General features: G+C 41.2%; 1 protein-coding gene across 1 annotated transcript in view; it reads left to right on the plus strand.

Moving 5' to 3' along the window:
• Window positions 1-20,687, plus strand: part of LOC128733300 (nuclear factor of activated T-cells 5) — an 83,593-nt gene that overhangs the window by 57,154 nt on the left and 5,752 nt on the right. Inside the window, exons 5-8 of the mRNA XM_053826920.1 lie at window positions 3,952-4,613; window positions 8,237-8,451; window positions 8,517-8,874; window positions 17,302-19,308. Coding sequence (XP_053682895.1) covers window positions 3,952-4,613; window positions 8,237-8,451; window positions 8,517-8,874; window positions 17,302-19,308 — 3,242 coding nt within the window. The remainder of the gene's footprint in view (window positions 1-3,951; window positions 4,614-8,236; window positions 8,452-8,516; window positions 8,875-17,301; window positions 19,309-20,687) is intronic.

A 20,687-nucleotide genomic window follows, 5' to 3' on the forward strand; every position in this document is an offset into this window, starting at 1 on the left:
TTGTTTGTAAATAAAATTTTATGATAAAAAACTTCTCATCGCTGACAACATCTAAGAAGGGAAATTTGCTATTCTGTTATTGTTTAAAGGTAAAACTGCATGCTTCCCTGGCAACATTGAAGCTTTTATTACATTTTTTATGATGGTTTCTATGATTAAAATTGTTAAGAAATACCATCAGAAAAGTGGAAAAAGACTGAAGTTGTTACTTGGGTATTATAGATATTGTTGTTGATCAAATATACAGCACCAGCAAATTTTTAATTTGATTTTTTTCGTTCGCCGGGAAAAGCTCACTTAGAAAGGCGTAAGGGAGTTCCCCATTGGTGCTCATTTGGTTTGCTTACAAAATTTTAAAGCGATGTTGAACAGCATGTAGGATAAGCCGTTACCTTGTCTCAACCCCCGCCGCATCTCAAAGGGACTCGAGAGTGTCCCCAAGATGCGCACGAAACACATCACTCGATCCAATTTAACTCTGATCAGTCGCGTCAATTTGCGCGGAAAACCAAGTTTGTGCATTATCTGCTTTAGCTAGTCTTGATCGACTGTATCACATGCTGTTTTGATTGAAGTCAATAAAGATGTGATGTGTAGGCACGTTGTACTCCCGACATTTCTGTAAGATTTATCGGATGGTGAAAATCTGGTCCGCAGTGGTGCGAGCTCCCATAAAGCCCACCAGATAATTCCTTGCCGAAACTTGCGCTATCGGTGACAGCCGGCGTAACAGGATCCGGGAGAGTACCTTGTAAGCGGCGTTTACCAGCTTTATACCACCGCGGTAGTTGGCAGCAGTCGAGCCGATCACCCTTTTTGTAGATGGGACAAACAACTTTTTTCATCAATTCCCTTGGTAGCTTCTCCTCCTTCCAAATAATGTTGGAAATAACTCAGGGCAGAGCCGTTGCCAGCGTTTCTCGGTCATATTTATAATGCTTACAGGCAACTTTGTTGGTCTTCGGCAATCCGATTTCTCGTGTTACTTCGTAGAGTTCAGGTTCTGGAACATTTGTTGCGGAAGAATGTGCCAATACCGCACGGATTAACATACCTTAATTATAAGTAATTTGACATCGTTGTCATCATCGCAGAATAGCTGTCAGATGAAAAAGAAAAGCAGAAGAAGGGACGTAAACACGAAAGATTACGAGTGGTGTGAAAATAAATTGAAAGTAAAAGTGAGTAGATAGTAGATGCGAAAGTGAATCTTAGTGAGATTAAAAGAGGAGTTATTGTGGGACGGATTTAACAGAAACAAAAGCAAGAGTTTTAATACGGTGGATATTTCTCGGCGCTGTTGCAGGACAGAATCAGTGACAGAAGGTTTATTTGGCAATTCGGCAGATCGGCTGACTTGTAAGGTGGTTTCGCTGACAGTTGGAAGTAAGAAAAATAAAACAAATAGGGAAACGGTGAAGGATACGTTAAATTGGTGGTAATATTCAAAGTTGCGGTCAAGGCAGGGAATAGACCAATGTAAGTTTGATAGAGTAATTTTGTAACTTAATTAAAATGAATATATTAGCTTTTAGCGGCTTCGTAACAAAATTTACGGCAGCTCAGAAGACTGTTTCCAACAACATTACTATCTTCCATGGGCATTCCTAAGCCATTCCACCTGCTCAAAAGTCCATGTCCTTTCAGAAAATTTTAGACCCGCGTTTGAGGGTTATTAAAATCGATTCAATGATCCAAAAGTTCTAAAGCAAAAATGATGAGTTGACCAACCTCATGTATTTGTCTTGACCTTTATAATGACGTCAGGCATTTAATTAATTTTTTTTAACGAAAATTTTAATGATCGACGGAAGCAACGGAGGAAGAAAATAATGAAACAAAGATGTTTATGGTATCTGTACCGAGTGGGACAAGACGTGAAAGAGAAAGAGCGAAAAATTAGGGAAGGGAGGGCTTATACAGTATATATACCGTTCCTCTTTACCCAAGCTGGGCAATTCGCTGATGGAATTGGTTACCATGAATTAATGCTGAGACAGGAACCAATAGCTATCAACTATCGTCTGGCATGGAAACTCAACAAGTCGGCTCACAACTTTTTTCCCAAAATCACTGACACGCTTCTTCGTCACAAAAATGGCTCTGATTTACCGGCTATAAAAGAGTGACGTAAAAGCCTCGTCTTCTATTTGGCAGCTCAGATAAGGGTAATAAAATCATTATCAGTTAGACACAGAACAAAATGAGACGCACGAAAAATCCCGAAAAAAGTTATATCACGTTATATGCTGCTACTGACATGGTGAAACGTGTTCAGTAATACTGGTCACAAATTGCAAATCTGCGCTCTTGGGGAGCCGTACTGAAAAACTTTCCATATTTTAAACAGTTAAATATAACAATTCTATGTAACAAGTAGGTGTTCAATAACTAAAACTCCTTTGTGTATTATTGCCAATTTAGTCTAGTTAGTATATAGTTGAAATGATAAAAATTGCAACAAAATGTTTCTGGCATTTAAATCAATTGTAAGATTAGATTAGAACGAATAGAAGGCACCAATCAGGTGTCTGAGACATGTTGACAAATATGAAACAAACTACCTAAGGGAAATAATATTCTACCTGTCAGCAGTCCAGTTTAAAATACACTGTAAAACTGTAACAATATTTATCTCTAGGTAAAAAATTTTCGTGGTAGTTGTGGATCTGTTTTGAGCATTGTTTACCAATTCGTGGTTTCAAATCAAATACATCAACTTTTTATTTCCACCTTTTCAGTTTCAGTTCAAATCCTTACCGAGTTTGTTCAGTTGAGTAGTTTCAATTAAGATTAGCTGTATGAATTTTTAAATGAGAATATTTATTCTCTATTGAATCTTTAGTTGACAAGTTATTTTTACCTGATTCTATCGATGTACTCACGTCGTGGCTTTCGCATGTACCGAAAAAGAATGTAAGTAAAATAATAAAATCAAAATACTTTGTGTAGTGGGATAGTTAGTCAAGTCTAAACTTGACTATATTCTAGTAATTGATGCGTAAAAATATTTCCAATCGATTAATGCAAATATGTTTCAAATATATTAAGAAACTACTGTGCTACAAGCTAGCAAAACCTTTACAACTTTTCGTTTCACTCTGACTTTTCATGTTTGAATAGTACAGTCTAATAAGCATAAGAAACAAAAACGTAATCCTACGTTAAAGTGACAAAGTTTAAAGTTCAGTTCAATCGAAAATTATGAAGTAATTTGTGGTTTCGTCACTAACGAGAATGACATTAGCTGGGGCTCGTTTATGTAGGAGTGAGAGGGGAGCAAAGAGTGGAGGAGAGGATCCGGGAGTTTGAAATTTGATGTTGTTGATATTATTCCTACTGCAAACAGCCTCAGCGAGGGCCCCAGTTAATGTCAAAAAATCTTTATATGTGTGCGTGGTGGAATAGTTCATTGCTCTGGTTCGATTGAATCACCGTGGAACTACGCCCTACGGCTCTATGTATTATGTCAGTCGAGTCGAGCGAAAGTCCTCCTTGTAGAGTTTTTTCCCTGGGTCTGAGTAATCGGCATAGTCCAGCTACTCATCGGAATCGTTAATTAGAATATTTTTAAAAAGTTCTTCTATAGTAAAAGCATCTTATTAGTCATAATTTGTTATTATGTTTTACAGCTTATTAAGTAGGATGTTTTTATATTTTAATTCCTCAATCCTAGCAACCGTAGGAATTATTACGCAGCTTGTCAAATCTTTCCTAATCAAAATGACGCTTTCCGTATATATTAAGGTGTAGTATCCTAAGTAAACCGTTGATCAAGTTATACTTATCTTAATTCATTTGTACTAGTATTGTATTATTTCTCCAATTGAGCTATTATAATAGAAGTTCTACAGTCTCTACTAATATGTACTACCAAAATTCACCAAACTACTGAACTGACATTTTTTTCGAACCCGAGTAATAACCCGAATTTCATTTCCCCGTTTCCAGAGTACTGACCTCATCCCTGGGCCGTCCCATGAACCGATTGCCGGGCAAACGACCGCCGCTACTGTCGTCGCTTGGCGGCGGAAGCGGCGCAAGCAGTGCTGCCGAAGGAACTTTCAGTAATTCCGGTGTCGTCACGCTGCAGTCCATGTTGGGCTGCTCGTCCCGGGATGGTAAGATACAGCTGCAAATCCTGACACAACCGGAGCAGCAGCACCGAGCACGCTACCAGACCGAGGGCAGCCGGGGAGCCGTGAAGGATCGCAGTGGCAACGGGTTTCCGGTGGTGCGGTTGGTCGGTCACACGAAACCCACCGTGCTGCAGGTATTCATCGGAACGGACGTCGGTCGGGTAGCTCCGCACATGTTCTACCAGGCGTGCAAGGTGTCCGGCAAGAATTCCACACCATGCAACGAACGGAAGCTCGAGGGTACCATGGTTATCGAGGTGGATATGAAGCCCGAGAACGAGATGACCGTGACGTGCGATTGTGTTGGGATCCTGAAGGAACGGAACGTCGACGTGGAGCATCGGTTTCCCGATCAGAGTGGACCTCGTGCCAAGAAAAAGTCCACTCGCTGCCGGATGGTGTTTCGAGCGGTAATCAAGCACGAGGATGGCAATGTGGAAACGTTGCAAGTGTGCTCGCAGCAGATCGTTTGCAGTAAGTATTGTTCGCCTTTTTACGTTTTTACTTGCGCTTCAAAGTACCTATGTACGTATCAGTACAGTAACGTCGTAGTCGTCGCAGTGTGGTGTGTAATAATCAAGCGCCATTTCATGACATCAATGAGTTGATGACCCCCGACCGACGGGTTGATCGCAATGCGTTACGAAAATTATTAAAAGCTGGCTGATTGAAGCGGCTGTTAGCCTCATTTTGATCTCATTAGGAGAAAAGTTCCATTGAAAAAGATAACGCTTGCGTGTTTAAAATTGCTTCTTTATTACAGTAGGGTTGTCGATTTAATGTATGTATTTGTTGATTGAGAATTCGAAAAATATTCACGTGACATCCGGATTGTCTAACCGGTTTCAGTGAGCATTTACATCGTTTGTTTCCGTAAACTAGCAATCCCAAATTAAACTAGAAATAACCGACCAGCAATAAACAATCCAGATACCCTCCCAACTTTGGAGGCTTGTTCGACTGGATAAAATATATCAAACCTGTGTAGCGTTAATTGACGTCAGCGAGCGCTGCTCGCTAAAATCGAAACAGGAGACCGCGTCAACAGTATCTATCTTGCCGTGCCGGGTGTTACGCTTTTTTCCCATCTGTGTTTTTTGTCTGGTTTTCGTTTGTGTGAAAAGTAAGGCACTCAACAACACGATATGTATCTCTACCGAAAATCGTAAATAGAAATCTGCCGAAAACCGGTAACCATGCGTAACAGGTTTCGCTCCAAGCCAACCCAACGCCAACGGTTGGTTGTTGTTTATCGGCCGATTCTCTTCGGCTAAACACGAGTCAATTCCGTGCTGTGATTTGCATGTGCTTAATGTTTTTGCGCTTGAAAAGTGGTGGTTATTTATTCATGATTCTGAATTCGATCCTGTCGCGAGAGCACAACTTAAACGACTTGTGCCTCCTTTGGAGATGGAATGCGAGCATTTCTTATTATTCCGTCTAATTATATGGATGGAGTGAAGGCAGAAAGGAGATGGAAGTCAAAAAACAACTTTTTTAAACGTGTGCATTGAGATGTGTTGCGCATGACTGTATAGCAATTCGCTCACACTTATAAATCTAATACACATAAAGAAAAAAAAAACACCTATGAAATAAGGCTAATAAACTGATACCTTGTCCATCATAGAGATGACCAGTTATATTGTTCGCCAAAAAAAAAACGAGAGAAAGATTTCTGATCAGCAACCGCTTCGAGAAACACGATTCGCTATAAAAAGTTTGCAATCCTAATGCGATTATCAGCAAACTGGTTTATAAAGAGGGTTTTGCCTTTTGCGTTTTATTAATGATGGCTATTTTTTGATAAAAATGTTTATTCTTAGTTGCTCATTTAAAAAAGTGTTTTTTCCTATTTACTTTTTTGTGAATTTAATCCACCAAAGAAGCCAAATAACGTTACGTTAGTTAAAAAAATACTTTGACTGTTGAAATTTTGACTGTTTTTGGAATGAAAGCTTGGCAGTCTGGTGAATATCCTGCGGTAGTCAAGTTGTGAGAATAAAATCTGCAGACATGTGTTTGTTGGCTTTAAGGCTACGTACGATTCAGTCAAATACGAAATGAGCTTTCGACGAAATTGGTTAAATTCATCCCGAAAGTTCGATCTGGTCTTGCTTATTCACCATCACCATCTCATGACTGACTGACTGACGCCCCCATTTAACGCGGCAAGCTGTCAACTCACGCTGACCCTTTTCCTCTGTCCCGTTACATGCTACCGGCAATTAGTAATGTGTGAACAACACACATTACAGACAAATCCTCTAATATCCTCAATAACCACTTTGATTTTAACCTAAAATAGCGGCCCTCCATCTTAAGTTCCGCAGAATGGAAACATGGACACAGTGTTTGTCATGTCGCTAGGAAAAAGCGGAATGGTTTTAGTTATCACAAAAACTTAGATGCCACAATTCATAGGGGACAAAGAGAAAGCAGCATAAATGGTTCCTCAGAACCTTAACTCCAAAGACACAAAATTCACAGTAAATGCAACTTTATAACACCGGGAGCGTCTCATAAGGGAGGAGCATGGGGACACCTAATGCAGTCAGTCAAGACAGTCATACCATAGGAGAAAAGTATTCCGCAGAAAAGCTTGACGACGGCGCGCTACTGATATTGGTAGCGAGGGCTGGAAAAATCGCTAGGTGGAGGCCTCGTACTTTATGCTGCTTAGTTTTAACGATACAGAGAAAGTGAGCGTTGATGAACTAGCAGAGTAGTAGTTCGACAAATGCTGAGATCTGGATTCAGCAACAGTGAAAAAGATCGCTAATCAAGAATCTGCCGACAGACGAAATAGTTTTACGGAATATGAACGATTGGGCAGGAGGTTTGCCACCTTACTCTGTCTTTCGACCGATTGGGTTTTCGATCGAAAGATGGTACTCCATCGAATTCGAAAGTAAGATCCTTTAAAAAAAGATTATAAGGCTGTTGGTAATGAAAGCTGAACCGATTGAGTGAAATGGGTGGTAGCAAGGCCAAGTCATCCGTATGGTTCCAACGCAAGGTGACCGAAATAGATAGATGTGCTGCCGTTTAAATCGAATTTAGCTAGCATCAGCCCACTCGATGTCAAGTGACTTCCGCATGGGTTTATTCTTAGGCTTCTCATTACCCTTTCTTCAAGCTGAATTCAACATTACCCCGATGAAGCCTCTTGACAGTACCAAAGTCACTCTTATAGCTAAGTGTACTGGTCAGAGGAACGCAATGAGTCCTCACCAGGGACGGTTATAATTCGCGATAATACCGGTAGTGAGGAAAGAGTGGATAAGTGCAAAATCACACAAAATTAATGGTATGCATATCGCTTACTCAATAGCAAAAAGAAATGCAGTGCAGATTATACAGCAACGACTCAGAAGATATCACGATAGATTAACAATACTGGTCGCAGTCCACACAATAAAAAAAGATATCTCATGCGGATGCTACATATCAGTCAAGTCGTTGGAACAGTTAAGAATCGCATAAAGTTGGCCGTCGTCGGTGTATAATAGGCAATAGAAAGCTCGCTGGTGAATATCAGAAACAAAAGCAATCCAAGAGTACTCCACTGGGGGATGCCAGAAACATTCGTGAACACTTCCGAAAAAGAGGTGCTGTAGACTATATACTCCTAGTGTTTCTCGCTTGCTTAACAGAATACAGTGGTGATCTACTCTATCAAGTACTGTTTTAAGATAAGTTTTGGCAACATGCACATGAACACAGAGTAACGCGAATTCGGTCAAGTTTGTCGAAACAGGCGGCTTTGGATAGAAGTTTTGATCGATGTTATTGCTCCAGTTGTGCGCTATAGAAACAGTTGTCGAACCATGTTCGTTCAACACAATGAAATTGTAGTCGCACTCATTTGCAGCGGTCTATCTTTGTACGCAAACCTCGCACGTTTTGGTATAAGCGCTCGGGATATATATTTTAACGATTCTTCAAATATCGCTACTAACATATTTACCTGTGTCTTCTGCTTTATAAACATATATTTTTTTACTAAACTCCCCTCTCTTTCATTATATAATTATTCTACGTTTACTTTACTATTAGGATTATTAATGAAGTCTCTTTCAACTCAACTCTTACAGCTCAACCACCGGGCGTACCGGAAATCTGCAAAAAGTCGCTCGTTTCCTGTCCCGCCGACGGGGGCCTGGAAATGTTCATTGTCGGAAAGAACTTCCTGAAAGACACCAAGGTGGTATTCCAGCGGCGCAAAGCTCCTCTCGGGTCCGGTTCGGTGCCCATCAGTGTCATACCGTGGGAGCAAACGGTCATCCCGGACAAAGAGTATTTACAGCAGGTTCGTGATCGATTGATCTTTTCCCTACATAAAAGTATTACATCATTCGCTTTTCCCATTCGTAGACGCATCTAATCTGCACCGTACCGCCGTACGTCCGGCAGGATATACAGGAATCTGTGGTAGTACAAGTTTTCATCGTTTCCGCCGGCAAGAAGAGCGAAACGCACAATTTCACCTACACTCCGAAGGGTGTGCATACGGCACTGACAGCGGCCACCACATCAGCGGCGCCCATCGGGGGTAGTTTCTTCGGGTCGCTGACGAGCGCAGGCGGAACGGCCGACCCGATCGCCGCCGGTACCGAGGCTAGTGGAGCGGCGGGAGGTTTAACGAATGGTAGTGTTGCAGCGGCCGGCAATGCCGCAGGAACTGCCGGCTTTGCTCCTCTGAACTCTAGCTTTGGTAGCAACCCGAGCGAAGGTAAGAGATCCTATCCAGGGAAAAAACGCGATTGTCCCGATGCTCCGTCGTCCGGTGCATAAGTGTATGTTTGTGGCTCGACGGAGACCAAAAGCTAATAATTTACGTTCTTTTTTTGATTGAAAAAGTTAACATACCGACCAAAAGATAAAAAAAATATCCGTCTTTCGCAAACATACACCTCCTAGCAATTAGCACGATAGCTGCAAAAAACAGCACACGATTCGTCGATAGTCTGCAGAAAACGTTCGCAATCGGTGATATTTTGTTCGCTTCCGTTTGAACAGAACGGTTGAAAATCCTCTGGCGTTTTTGTCCTAGAGGAAAGCTCACCTAGAAATTGTCACACGATCCAAGTAGCTTAAGTGGTTGAACGAGCGTGTGATGTTGAGTTTAGATTTTCGCTATAGTCCTGTTAGATTGGTGATCGCTCCCTTCACAGGCTAATGTTCCTTCAATTCTGAAACTTCCAGAGCCATGCTCTGGAACAAGCGGTTTCATACCCTTTTAAGAGTTGCTTATGACAATTGCGTACAGGCATTCTTGCTGGCTAGGATCTTTCATCTTAAAAGCAGTGTGCTCTGATGACTGGATGAGGTTATGAGTGTTGTTAGAGTAAATACAGCTTAAGCTTCTTCGATCTCTACTTTTGCTAGATCAGCTTGTTTTAAAATAAGTTTAAAATCTAACCTTCGAGTGATAAAACCCAAATTAATGATTAGTTAACGTGGAGAGTCAACAACATCAACGTAGGCGTGCCGATTCCATGGAAACACTTTTTTTATATGCCCTATATTTGCCTGTTTATTTTTTTTTCACATAAAAACAAAAACTATTGGTTCTGTACGATATTTAATTCTAAACCAGAAACTAGATGTAGAGTAGAGAGAGGCATCACACGAGGAAGATCCGCTACTGCAGCGGAGTCGGCGGAAGCAGCAGCAGCAACAGCGGCATCGTGGATTTGCAGTTGGATGCAGGTGCGTCGGGAAAGCGGGGCGTGTGATGTTGTGATGAGAAATCAGCGATTGCGTTCGCCCGGTTGAAGGGTTCGCAAAATTCGTCTTTGAATGCCGTTGGCTGCAGGTAACATTGAGATCTATGTTTTCTTCCTCCAACTCTCACCTCACCTCTGTCGTTTTTCTTTTTCATTTGCATTTATACACACTACCAGCCACCCAACAATCCATACATACACACACACCCATACACTAATCCAACCGTCACCCGTTTCCCAAAATGGAAAATCGATAGTTGTTTTTTTTTGCATTTCTAAAAGGATGCTTATCTATTGCGCAATTCATCAATAGTCAGTCCAACTATGTAAGACAGTGTCATTAACTAATCTAGCTTAATAGATAAATAATTTTCTACATTTTGTATCGGATTTAAAAGAGAGCTTATTTCGACGCTTAAAATTTGAGTAGAAACCGACTTTTGATACTAACGTCTTTATCCTATATAATAATTCGGAAATAGAAAGTCGTCGAAAGTCAAGAGTCGTGCAGTTCTGTGCGATTTAGTTTTTTTTTTTGAATAATATTTTTGAGTTGTAGACTAGCGGATTATGGCATAGAAATTAAGTACATTTAAATATTTTGCTAATTATTTTCAATTCCAAATATGTCAGTATTACTAGAAACATTTATCGATTTCCTTTTCTTCCCTTCAGATTTCCCATCTGAGTATTTTTCAAATTATCGTACAAAATCAGCCGAAGGGTCCCAAAATTTAAAAAAAAACTTAACGCGGGCACAGTTAATAAACACGATATTTCCTGCTTTCTTAGAAAACCCTAAGAAAAATTTCTGATTCTCTCAAATAACGCTGATTTCAAAAATTCATACCTCTTGAAAACAAATTTTCTCAGCACACCAACAAAAATTGTATAATGGAAAAAAATATTGCTTTTAACACAAATTTTCACTACGCTCGGTGTTACTACGGTGAGAAATAGCCAGTGTCCGGGCAAAGAGGTCTGTCCGACCATACAGGACTTCCTCCTATGAGTTTTTCAATGTTGTTTTTGTATGAGGTTTGCATCACTTTTATGACACTGTTTGCGCTAATATTGCCATTTTGGTGTTAAATTGCACAGTAAAGTTTAAACAAACAAAAACAGTAAACAAAAGTGATACAAAAAACACTAATGATATCAAAAACGGCACGTAAATAAAAGCCAAACAATACAAATAACAACAAATAATTAGTACTAATATTAGTACAAAGGACACAAAACTTATCCAAGTAAGACACAAAGATAACAGAAAACAAAACAAATAAAAATCAATGTAATTGACCAACCTCGGGTTTTTAGTCTTGACCCTGAAATGGGTATCCCGGAAAGGCAAAAAAAATCACCAATATCATTCGTCAAATAGCATAAAAATAACACATGCTATAGAAATATACAAAAACTGTACAAAAATAAACAATATAGTATGAAAAGGACACAAAAATGATTTTGTAATATAAAAAAATTATGTAAAAATAACAAAAATAAGTAACATTATTAAAAAAACTGCAAAATAAAAAGTGTAGCGACAGGTGGAAGCAGTTCTCCGATGAACACCTCAATGGCGAAGTCGCAGAAGGAGGCGGGACGGAAATTAACCTAGGAGCGCCCATGGAAGATAGTAATGTCCTAGCACCTGATCTCCAAGAAGTCAAACGAGAAATCAGGCTGCTGAAGACCAATAGAGCCGCTGGGAAGGACCGCCTACCGGCAGAGCTTTATAAACATGGCGGAGAAACGCTAGCAAAGGCTCTACACTGGGTTATTTCGAGGATTTGGGAGGAGCAAAAGCTACCGGAGGAATGAATGGCAAGAGTGGTTTATCCCATCTACAAAAAGGGTGATCGACTAGACTGCTGCAACTATCGTGGTATTACGCTGGTAAACGCCGCCTACAAGGTACTCTCCCAGATCCTGCCGCCGGCTGTCACCGATAGCACAAGGTTTCGTAGGGAATTATCAGGCGGGTTTCATGGGGGCTCGCGCAACTACGGACCAAATTTTTACTATCCGACAGATCTTGCAGAAATGTCGGAAGTACAACGTGCCCGCTCATCACATCTTTATTGATTTCAAAGCAGCATATGATACTGTCGATCGAGACAAGCTATGGCAGAAGATAATGCACGAATACGGTTTTCCGGACAAACTGACGCGACTGATCAGAGCTAGATTGGATCGAGTAATGTGTTTCGTACGCATCTCTGGGACACTACTCTCGAGTCCCTTCGGGACGCGACGAGGGTTGAGACAAGGTGACGGTCTATCCTGCATGCTGTTCAACATCGCTCTTGAGGGGGTGATCCGACGAGCGGGCATCGAAACGAGAGGCACGATTTTTACCAAGAGTAGCCAACTTCTAGGCTTTGTAGATGACTTCGATATCATTGCCAGGAACTTTGCGACGGCGGAGGCAATCTACGCCAGACTGCGGAGCGGAGTCTAGGAGAATTGGGCTAAAAATAAATGCCTCGAAGGAAGAGGATCAAAGGAAACAAATGCGCGCCTTTCACGGACGGTAACCGTTGACGACGACGAATTAGAAGTGGTAGAGGAGTTCGTGTATTTGGGATCGCTGGTGACCGCGGACAACAACACTAGTAAGGAGATCCAGCGGCGCTTCCAAGCGGGAAATCGGGCCTACTTTGCCCTTCGTAAAACGCTACGATCAGGAAGCATGCGCCGCCGCACGAAGCTGACAATGTACAAAACCATTATTAGACCGGTAGTTCTTTATGGACTTGAAGCCGTGACGCTGCTTACGGAGGACATACGCGCCCTTGCCGTGTTTGAGCGGAAAGTGCTGCGGACGATATTTGGCGGAGTACAAACTGAAAGCGGAGAGTGGCGGAGACTCCCATCGTACATCTAGCGAAAGTTAGCAGGCTACGGTGGGCCGGACACATCGTAAGGATGCCGGACGACAGTGCGACGAAAATAGTCCTCTTCAACAACCCCACCGGCACCAGGAACAGGGGGGCCCAACGTGCACGATGGCTCGACCAGGTCGAAAGCGATTTGCGACTTCTGAGACAACTAGGAAATTGGCGACGAGTGGCCCAAGACCGAGTTGAATGAAGACGAGTGCTTGAAACAGCACGAGCCGGTTCTATGCTGCTGAAGAAGAAGAAGAAGCGAAGATGATACAAAAATAGCATAAAAGTTGCAAGGAAATAATACAAAACGACACAAAAAATGACCCGAAAATAGCACAAAAGTTACGAAATTAACATAGAAATGACAAAAAGTTACACAAAAATAACACAAAGGTGATAAAAAATGACACAAAAAACAAAAAAATGTAATCAAAAAATAAAAATGACACAAAAATAGCACGGAAATGATACGGATGTTGCAAATAATGCAAAAATTACACAAGAATACTACAAAAATTACACGAGAAAAAAGTATAAATGATATAAAAATAAATTAAGAATATACAGAACTGACACAGAAAAAACATACAAATATGACTCAATAATTTTGCAGCATAATTTTTGTTTATTTTTTGCTGACATGATTTTCGGACTGTTTCTTATGCTTTACTGTACCAGTAAAGTTATTATTTCTGTTTTTGATATATTTTTGGTACATTGTTTACAAAACTGCAAACAAAAAATTACAAAATTGCTCAAAAGTTACAAAAATAACTCAATATAGAAAAAGGTTGCCAAAATAAAACTGAAAATATACAAAAATGACGCAATAATATACAACAAAAAAAAAACAATATAAAAATGACGAAACGTAAACACAACAACAAAATGACACAAACATATGTGGAGATGATCTAAAAAGGTTTAAAGACAATATAAAAGACACAAAAATTATACAAAATAACGCAAACATGATTCAAAATAACACAGAAAATAATACAAAAAATGACACAAAAGTAAAATTAAAATTACACAAAAGGGGTACAAAAATGACAAAAAATTATACAAATATGACTCAAAAATATCGCACCAAGATGGTACAAAAATTACAAAAAATAACGTAAAAGTTATACACAAATAATAACAAGAAATTAAAATGACCCCAAAATCCCAGAAAATTATGACACACAGAATATGAAAAAAAATTGATGCAAAAATGATATGAAAATGACGCAAAAAATACACAAAAATGACTCAAAAAATATGACACCAAAATAACTAAAAAATGCCTAGAATACAAAGATAACACAAAAATTAATCAAATATAACACGAACTATTCAAAAATTAACTTGAATAGGCATAAAAATAATACCTCAAAAATGATGTAAAAATGACACAAGTAAAACGGGTTGGAGCGCTTAGTTAGGTTTATTCGATTGTTTAGCCGTATTGAAGACAAAAATTTGTGAAACTCATGCGGTACAAATCTAATACAAACATTAGACATAAATACAATAAAAACGCGAAAATAATTAAAAATGACTTAACATTATGTCAACAAAAATATCTCATAAATGCAAGAAATACAAAGAGGTACAAAAAAATAAAAAAAAATTAAAGTAAAAAATTTAAAGAAAGGAGCATTTTCCCGAATAAAATCCGAACTTCGAGAACAGACACTGATAAAGCCTGCACTGCCGGTGCAAGCATAACTGTCCCATGTTACATTTTGCCATTTTCGACATTTTGTTGTCTAACGTTATAATTAAATATATATATTTTTATAATATGAATCGAAAACATGGTGTTTATACTAGAAAAACTCGAAAAAATTTGAAGTCAATTTGTCCCACTGGAAAAATGTACGCATATTTGTCTCGCTGCATATACCTTTTCATGTAAAATGGTTTCAAGTTGTATACAAAATTTAGTGAAGTTTTTCAACATTATCTCAAAGAGGGATTAATAACACCATGAAAACTAAGTAATTTTAGAAAACTCAGTTTTTCAACTTTGAGTGCGATTTAATCATTTTTGTGTTTTGTAACATGGGACAGATATGCTTCCGGCGGCAGTGCAGATCGTAGGCGAAATACGCATTTGTCGTGAATAAAATTAATATTGACATGTAATTGGAAAAAAGTTTTCTGGAACATTTTATAAACAATAACTCCAAAAATGTACAGAAATTGTTCAAAACTAAAAAAACCAAACTCTTTTGTGTGTCTTTATAGTTTCTTAGCGATAAAAATTCTGCTACAAGTTTGTCCCCAAGGTGAACTAAAATAGGTGATCTAGTTTTCACAGTTTGTAGAACAAAAGTGCGCGAAGCAAATGGTTAGCAACCATCGAATTTGTTTATACACAATCAACAGTTTCATTCAACAGTAAAATTTGCTGGTCAAAAAAATTTCGTTCCCGAAGATAGGATTACAAAGCTTTGTATAGTAAAAGTTTATACTAAAATGGATTTTCTTGAAACGTTGAAAATAATTGGATTGTTTCTACTTTGGTTAACAACATCGGTGATCGTCAATGGTAACACCCAGCATGGATTACTAACAAATTTGAAAGTCACGTGGTGAATGACCCTCTGGGTTAAAATCACTCTAACAAAAAAAAATTTTTGAAAGTCAGAAAACCTATCTTGACTCCTTAAACTATGCGTGTGTGTAATTTTGTTAAATTTTAGAAGCCGTCGGTCCAAACCTGTGCGATAATGTACAAAATGCCCTCTTTCTCTTTTCTTGTTGATATTATTTTCGCTTTGTAATTAACACCTCATACAAGGGCTTACTAACCATACATCATCTACTTTCGAACTCATCCTTACACTATTGAACGATTTTTGTCACAACCATTTCAATTTCGCAATTTTTCTCCCTTTCCTTAGTTCTAGGCTGCGATCTACTGAATTCCGCGAATCGTCTTGCTACCCCGCACCGGTTCGTAGCTTTTGCAATGTGAGTGATAATTGTGCTGAAGGCAATCATGCAAAAACTAGCAGCAAGCAGTGTAATTTAAGCTTCACACTTGTTTGTCACATGAAAGTTTCAAATCATGGAATCGCAAAAGTTTAGTTCATGAGTTTTTCTGTGTTAAAAGAAAAAACACCGAAGCCATTAATACTGGCAAACTGGCCAATCTTTTTATGTAATTAACAACTACTGCCACTCGATTCTGCCACTGTATCACTCTCATTTATCACACAAAAAACCCGTCAACTAAAACGATCATCGGACTACCGCCACTGCTGGAGGATGCCCCGCCCCGCTCGACCACACAAAGACACACTCATCCGAAAACCTACTCCGCCCATGCCTTCTCAGCCACCTGGCCGTTCCTGATAGCTCCTCAAGGGTACTGATAAACAATGTCATACATGAATTTTTTACTTGAATCAACATTTTTGACATTTTATTTCGTTCACCCGTAATTGAAGTTTTACATTCTCTTTTTGTAGTTTTAAGAAATACCCATGTCCATTGTTTCCAGCCAGCCTGTTCCGCTGAACATGTATTTCCTCTCCCTTCAGATTGGCTCCTACCTTCCAAATCCAAGCAAAATCCATTGTTGCACTTTCCCCGTCGTCTGTTAGAAAATCGTTATTTGTTTGTTAAGCTTTGGTACCACCACGAGCCCACAGCAGCCTGCAGTGCCTTCCTCTCTCTCTCTATCAGCATCAGCGACAATCGAAATCAGCATTGCCCCATCGTTAGCATCAACAACGGCCGTTCAGCATCATCATCTTCATCATCGACAACAACCACAGCACAACAATGCCTGCAGCAGTTTATAGATATAGATCATCTTGCCTCTTGATCCAGTAACCAATTGCTTTCAAACTTTTCAGATGTAAGGCGAAATGCAGTGTACCATCGAAAATAGTTCAAGTAAAAACCAATATCCAACGGAGCAGTCAGTACAAACAGCTCTGTACATCTCAGCATCCGCCTCGTGGCATGCGAAATTTCTCTGATACAGTTTCACTGAGTAGGCTGATCGTATGTGTGGCTGTGTATGTGTGATAACGTATGACCATGTTAGAATTTTCCTTTCAGTAATAAATAATTGGAACGAACGATTGTGTGTTCTGTCCTAGAATTTAACTTGGAACTACTATTAATTTGATTTTTGTCATGTAGAAGGTTTAAATTGAAAAAATATGAAAAGTGTGAACGTTAAAGTATGGCTTGGCTCCCGAAGTCTGTCTGAGTGAGATTATGTGAAATGGGTCCGGCAAGTTTCGCGTGATCCCACAACCGCGTGTTTCGAACAGTGAAATGTTCAGCTGTAGCTGACCGTTGCGGTGTTCGACATTTGGTTGCGCTTCTCTGCTCCTCCAGTTATTCCAGTAAATTTTACAGCTGCTAGTTCTTAAGTTCTGCCCGGTTTAAGTTACGATTCTCTAGATCTAAGTATCATCTAGTACACCCGCCGACGATGCCGCAACCATCTTAACTAATCATGGATTTCTTTCGTTTTCTTTCTTTCTCGATCTTTTTCGAATCTTTCTTGTCTGTGTTCCCCCGCAGATATCGCAGCGTCGTCGAGCGATTCCAGCGGTGTCGTCAAGAAGCCACTGTTCCTTTGGGGTTCGCAGCTAAGTGCAGCGCAGGACGAGCTGGATACCGGTATGATGCCACCGCCGGTCAATGTGATGCCAATGGTCGGAACCGGACGTCGCTCCTCGCTGTTGGGAGAACAGCTGAGCATGTCCTCACCGCCCAATTTCAAAGCGGAACTCATTGACGAGAACAGTCGAAGTCCGCACGATGAAGAATCGCTCGAACGGTTCCCCGACTCGACCGACAACTCGATAGATAACAGTCATATTCTCTACCGAAGACGAAGTGTTCGGCAGCCCAGTATGGACCTAATGGAGGATAGCTCCAGCATGTCCATGCTGGTTAACGAAAACAGTGCAATGGATATCGGGTCAGTACCTGGCGGGATGGTCGGTTTCCGAAGTGGGCTAAGCACACTGATGGAAACGAACGAGATCAGCAATTCGGCTACTTCACCGTCACTAGCTGTTGAACTGAAGGTGATGGATCTATGTATTAAGCAAGAGCAACAACAACAGCAGCTGTCTGCCACGGCAAGGAGTCAAATTGAGCAAATGATTGCGAACAGCAGCGGTCTGGGAAGTTTGAACGAAGTCAACCAAATCAAAGCTCAGCTCAACGTGGAAGGCATGCTAAATGCCGCCGTTCAGCAGGGCTCGCTGGAGAAACAAGCTATTGAATCAACATTGGCTTCCATGGTGGGTGGACAACAGCAGGCCGCAATGTTGGAGATCAGCTCCGTCGTATCGTTGTCCGCTAACGCTGGGGGAGTACACTCTCCGACCGTACCGACTGCTCCAGTACTGCACGGTGATATCAACAACACACATTCACCCCTTTCCCAGGATGTGATGCTGAACGCGCAAAGTTCGATAGCAGTCGGTTCGCCAGCGAACATCGTCTTATCACCAGCATCGACGGCGACTTCCAGCGACGTCAGTCCCCACCCGCACTCTTCCATTTCACCTGAAATCATTCTCAACCCGACGGTTTCTCCCTCATCAATGATATGTTCACCTTCGAATGCAACCGTTGCAGCTACGGCAGCGGCTGCCGTTGCTGCAGCCGCAGCTATATCCGAAGACGCCGGACTCCTGACGAACCAAGTATTCAACAATATGGCCGCTGTAGCGGCTAACATGATCGAACAACAACCGAAAGAAACCACCCAAGTTGTGAAGGATATCATCCTCAATGCAGCAGCCGAAATTCTTACCTCCCAAGAGCCTTCCGTAACCACTCAATCCACGATCAACGCGCTGATCTCGATGAATGCCCAGGAAATGATGACAACCTCATGTCAGCCCCAATCTCAAGTTATTATGTCCCAACCGAACCTTCTACCTCAGTGCCAACCTCAGGCGTCTGCGATGGCTTCCAATGCCATCAGCAATGCGCTACATCAACAGCAGCAAATGGTACAAACGTTGATCAACGAAAGCATCCAACATCAACAACATCAGCAGCAGCAAGAACAGCAGCAACAACAACAACAACAACAGCAGCAGCAACAACAAGCAGCCGAATCTCTTATGTTAAACTTAGCAACAACTCATCAGAATCTACACGCATCACCCGGAGCGCCCGAGCAGATGGAGATCGGAAACCCGATCCTGCCATCGTCGGTTCCCAGCCAACAACCACCGCAGCAACCGATGGACACGACGGCACCCCTTTCCAACCCGGTAGCAGCAGTACTGTCCCAACAAGAGTCCCAACAAACCTCGCCTCCACAACAGCAGCACCTGGCAGCGTCCTTGACGTCTGGACAAGTCGTTCAGCAAATGATAGTCGGTGATCAGGATCGACAGCCACTTCAACAGCAGCAGCAGCAGCACCAGCAGCAACAACAACAGCAGCAGCAGCAACAACAACATGCAGCAGCAGTAGCAGCCGCCAGTATACCTCAGGAGTTGACCAGTATGTCGGACAACGATCTCATCAGCTATATCAACCCGAGTGCATTTGATGCAGGTATGTAGCCTAACATAATTTTCAATATTTCAGCAACTGTGCACGGTGGGATTTTTTCGAAAAAAAAAATATATCAGTCTAGTATCTATATATCTCAGTCAATTTTTCGATCCCAAAACGATGCTTAAATCCATCCATGACTGTCGAATTGTTTCGGCTCCCGACTAGCAGTTGCGGTTATTCCCATCCAGAACATATACCAGGTCCTCTGAAATTAGCGATAGAATATTCTCATTGTCGAGCGCGGTCAAAACTTTCACTGAGCGAACAAGGCGTTCACAAACTCCTCCCATGTGATGTAATGATCAACGACTTAACGACTGATGTAATGATAAACTGCCATCAATCACGATTGAGTTATTAGTCTATGCGCTACTTCCAAAAACACCGAATGCAATACCAAACAAGCAAATAGCGCCAGTCACTGTTTCTCCATCCTGCGCAAAATAGGCGAAGATTTAGCATAAGTCTGTACCGGCAACGGAGCCTTATGAGAAACCTTGGGGTCACAACGATGGACGTTGTATGTCTGACGAAGACACCGTCCATACTATCGCGTCCATGTGCGAAATTCACGTTCATTCTTCCCTGCCTGAACCGTACCCGTACAATCAATCCCTTTGATTGCTTGATAGCATGACTGGACTTGCAATTGCAAATTACCTCCGTAGAAACTGCGGACCCACTATTCGGCCTTCCGATGCGAATAAACAATCATTCATCAACCAACGATGCAAGCTCATATTTCTGACTGGTCTTTTCAATCGCCATCCACGGACTTGCTGGTCGATTCAGGTTCTCCTTTCGTACCTTTAATTCGACGATATAACTGTCCACCTGCGCCAACTTTTCAAGAAACACCTGCTCATTTGCATACTTGCTCTTTTGCAAAGTGACTTGAACAAACGACATTCACTGCCTGGCTGTTGCTCTTCCGGCAGTCTAGATCGGATCCTCGGCCCCACGCGTTTAAACCATAACTTTTGAATCTTGGCGGCACGGCACCCAACGCCAGTCGCTTGTTTTCTGCCTCGCCCCACTTGCGCCAGCACCGTTATCTCATCTGCACTTGCAGAAGAACTTTGTGGCAACTTGAAAGACCCAAGCGCGGGTGAGAAACTGATTTCATGAATCCCTGATTTTCTATGTTCCTCAATCGGGCCCTTAGTTGATCCCAACTTACTTTTGAGCTGGTTGTTTCGGCTGGACGAGGTCGATTCCGAATTTTTCGACGAAGGGGACGTGCTATGTTTTCGTCGTATACTACTGCCACCCCCTTAAGTTCTGGTGTTGTTGGAGATTTTTTGTATTGTTTCCGTCTTTTCTTGGACAGAACGGCTTGGATAGTCCTTTCTTGGTATCCTGGGACATTTTCCACG

Source organism: Sabethes cyaneus, chromosome 1, assembly GCF_943734655.1.
Source record: "Sabethes cyaneus chromosome 1, idSabCyanKW18_F2, whole genome shotgun sequence".
In the NCBI taxonomy this organism is placed as follows: domain Eukaryota; kingdom Metazoa; phylum Arthropoda; class Insecta; order Diptera; family Culicidae; genus Sabethes; species Sabethes cyaneus.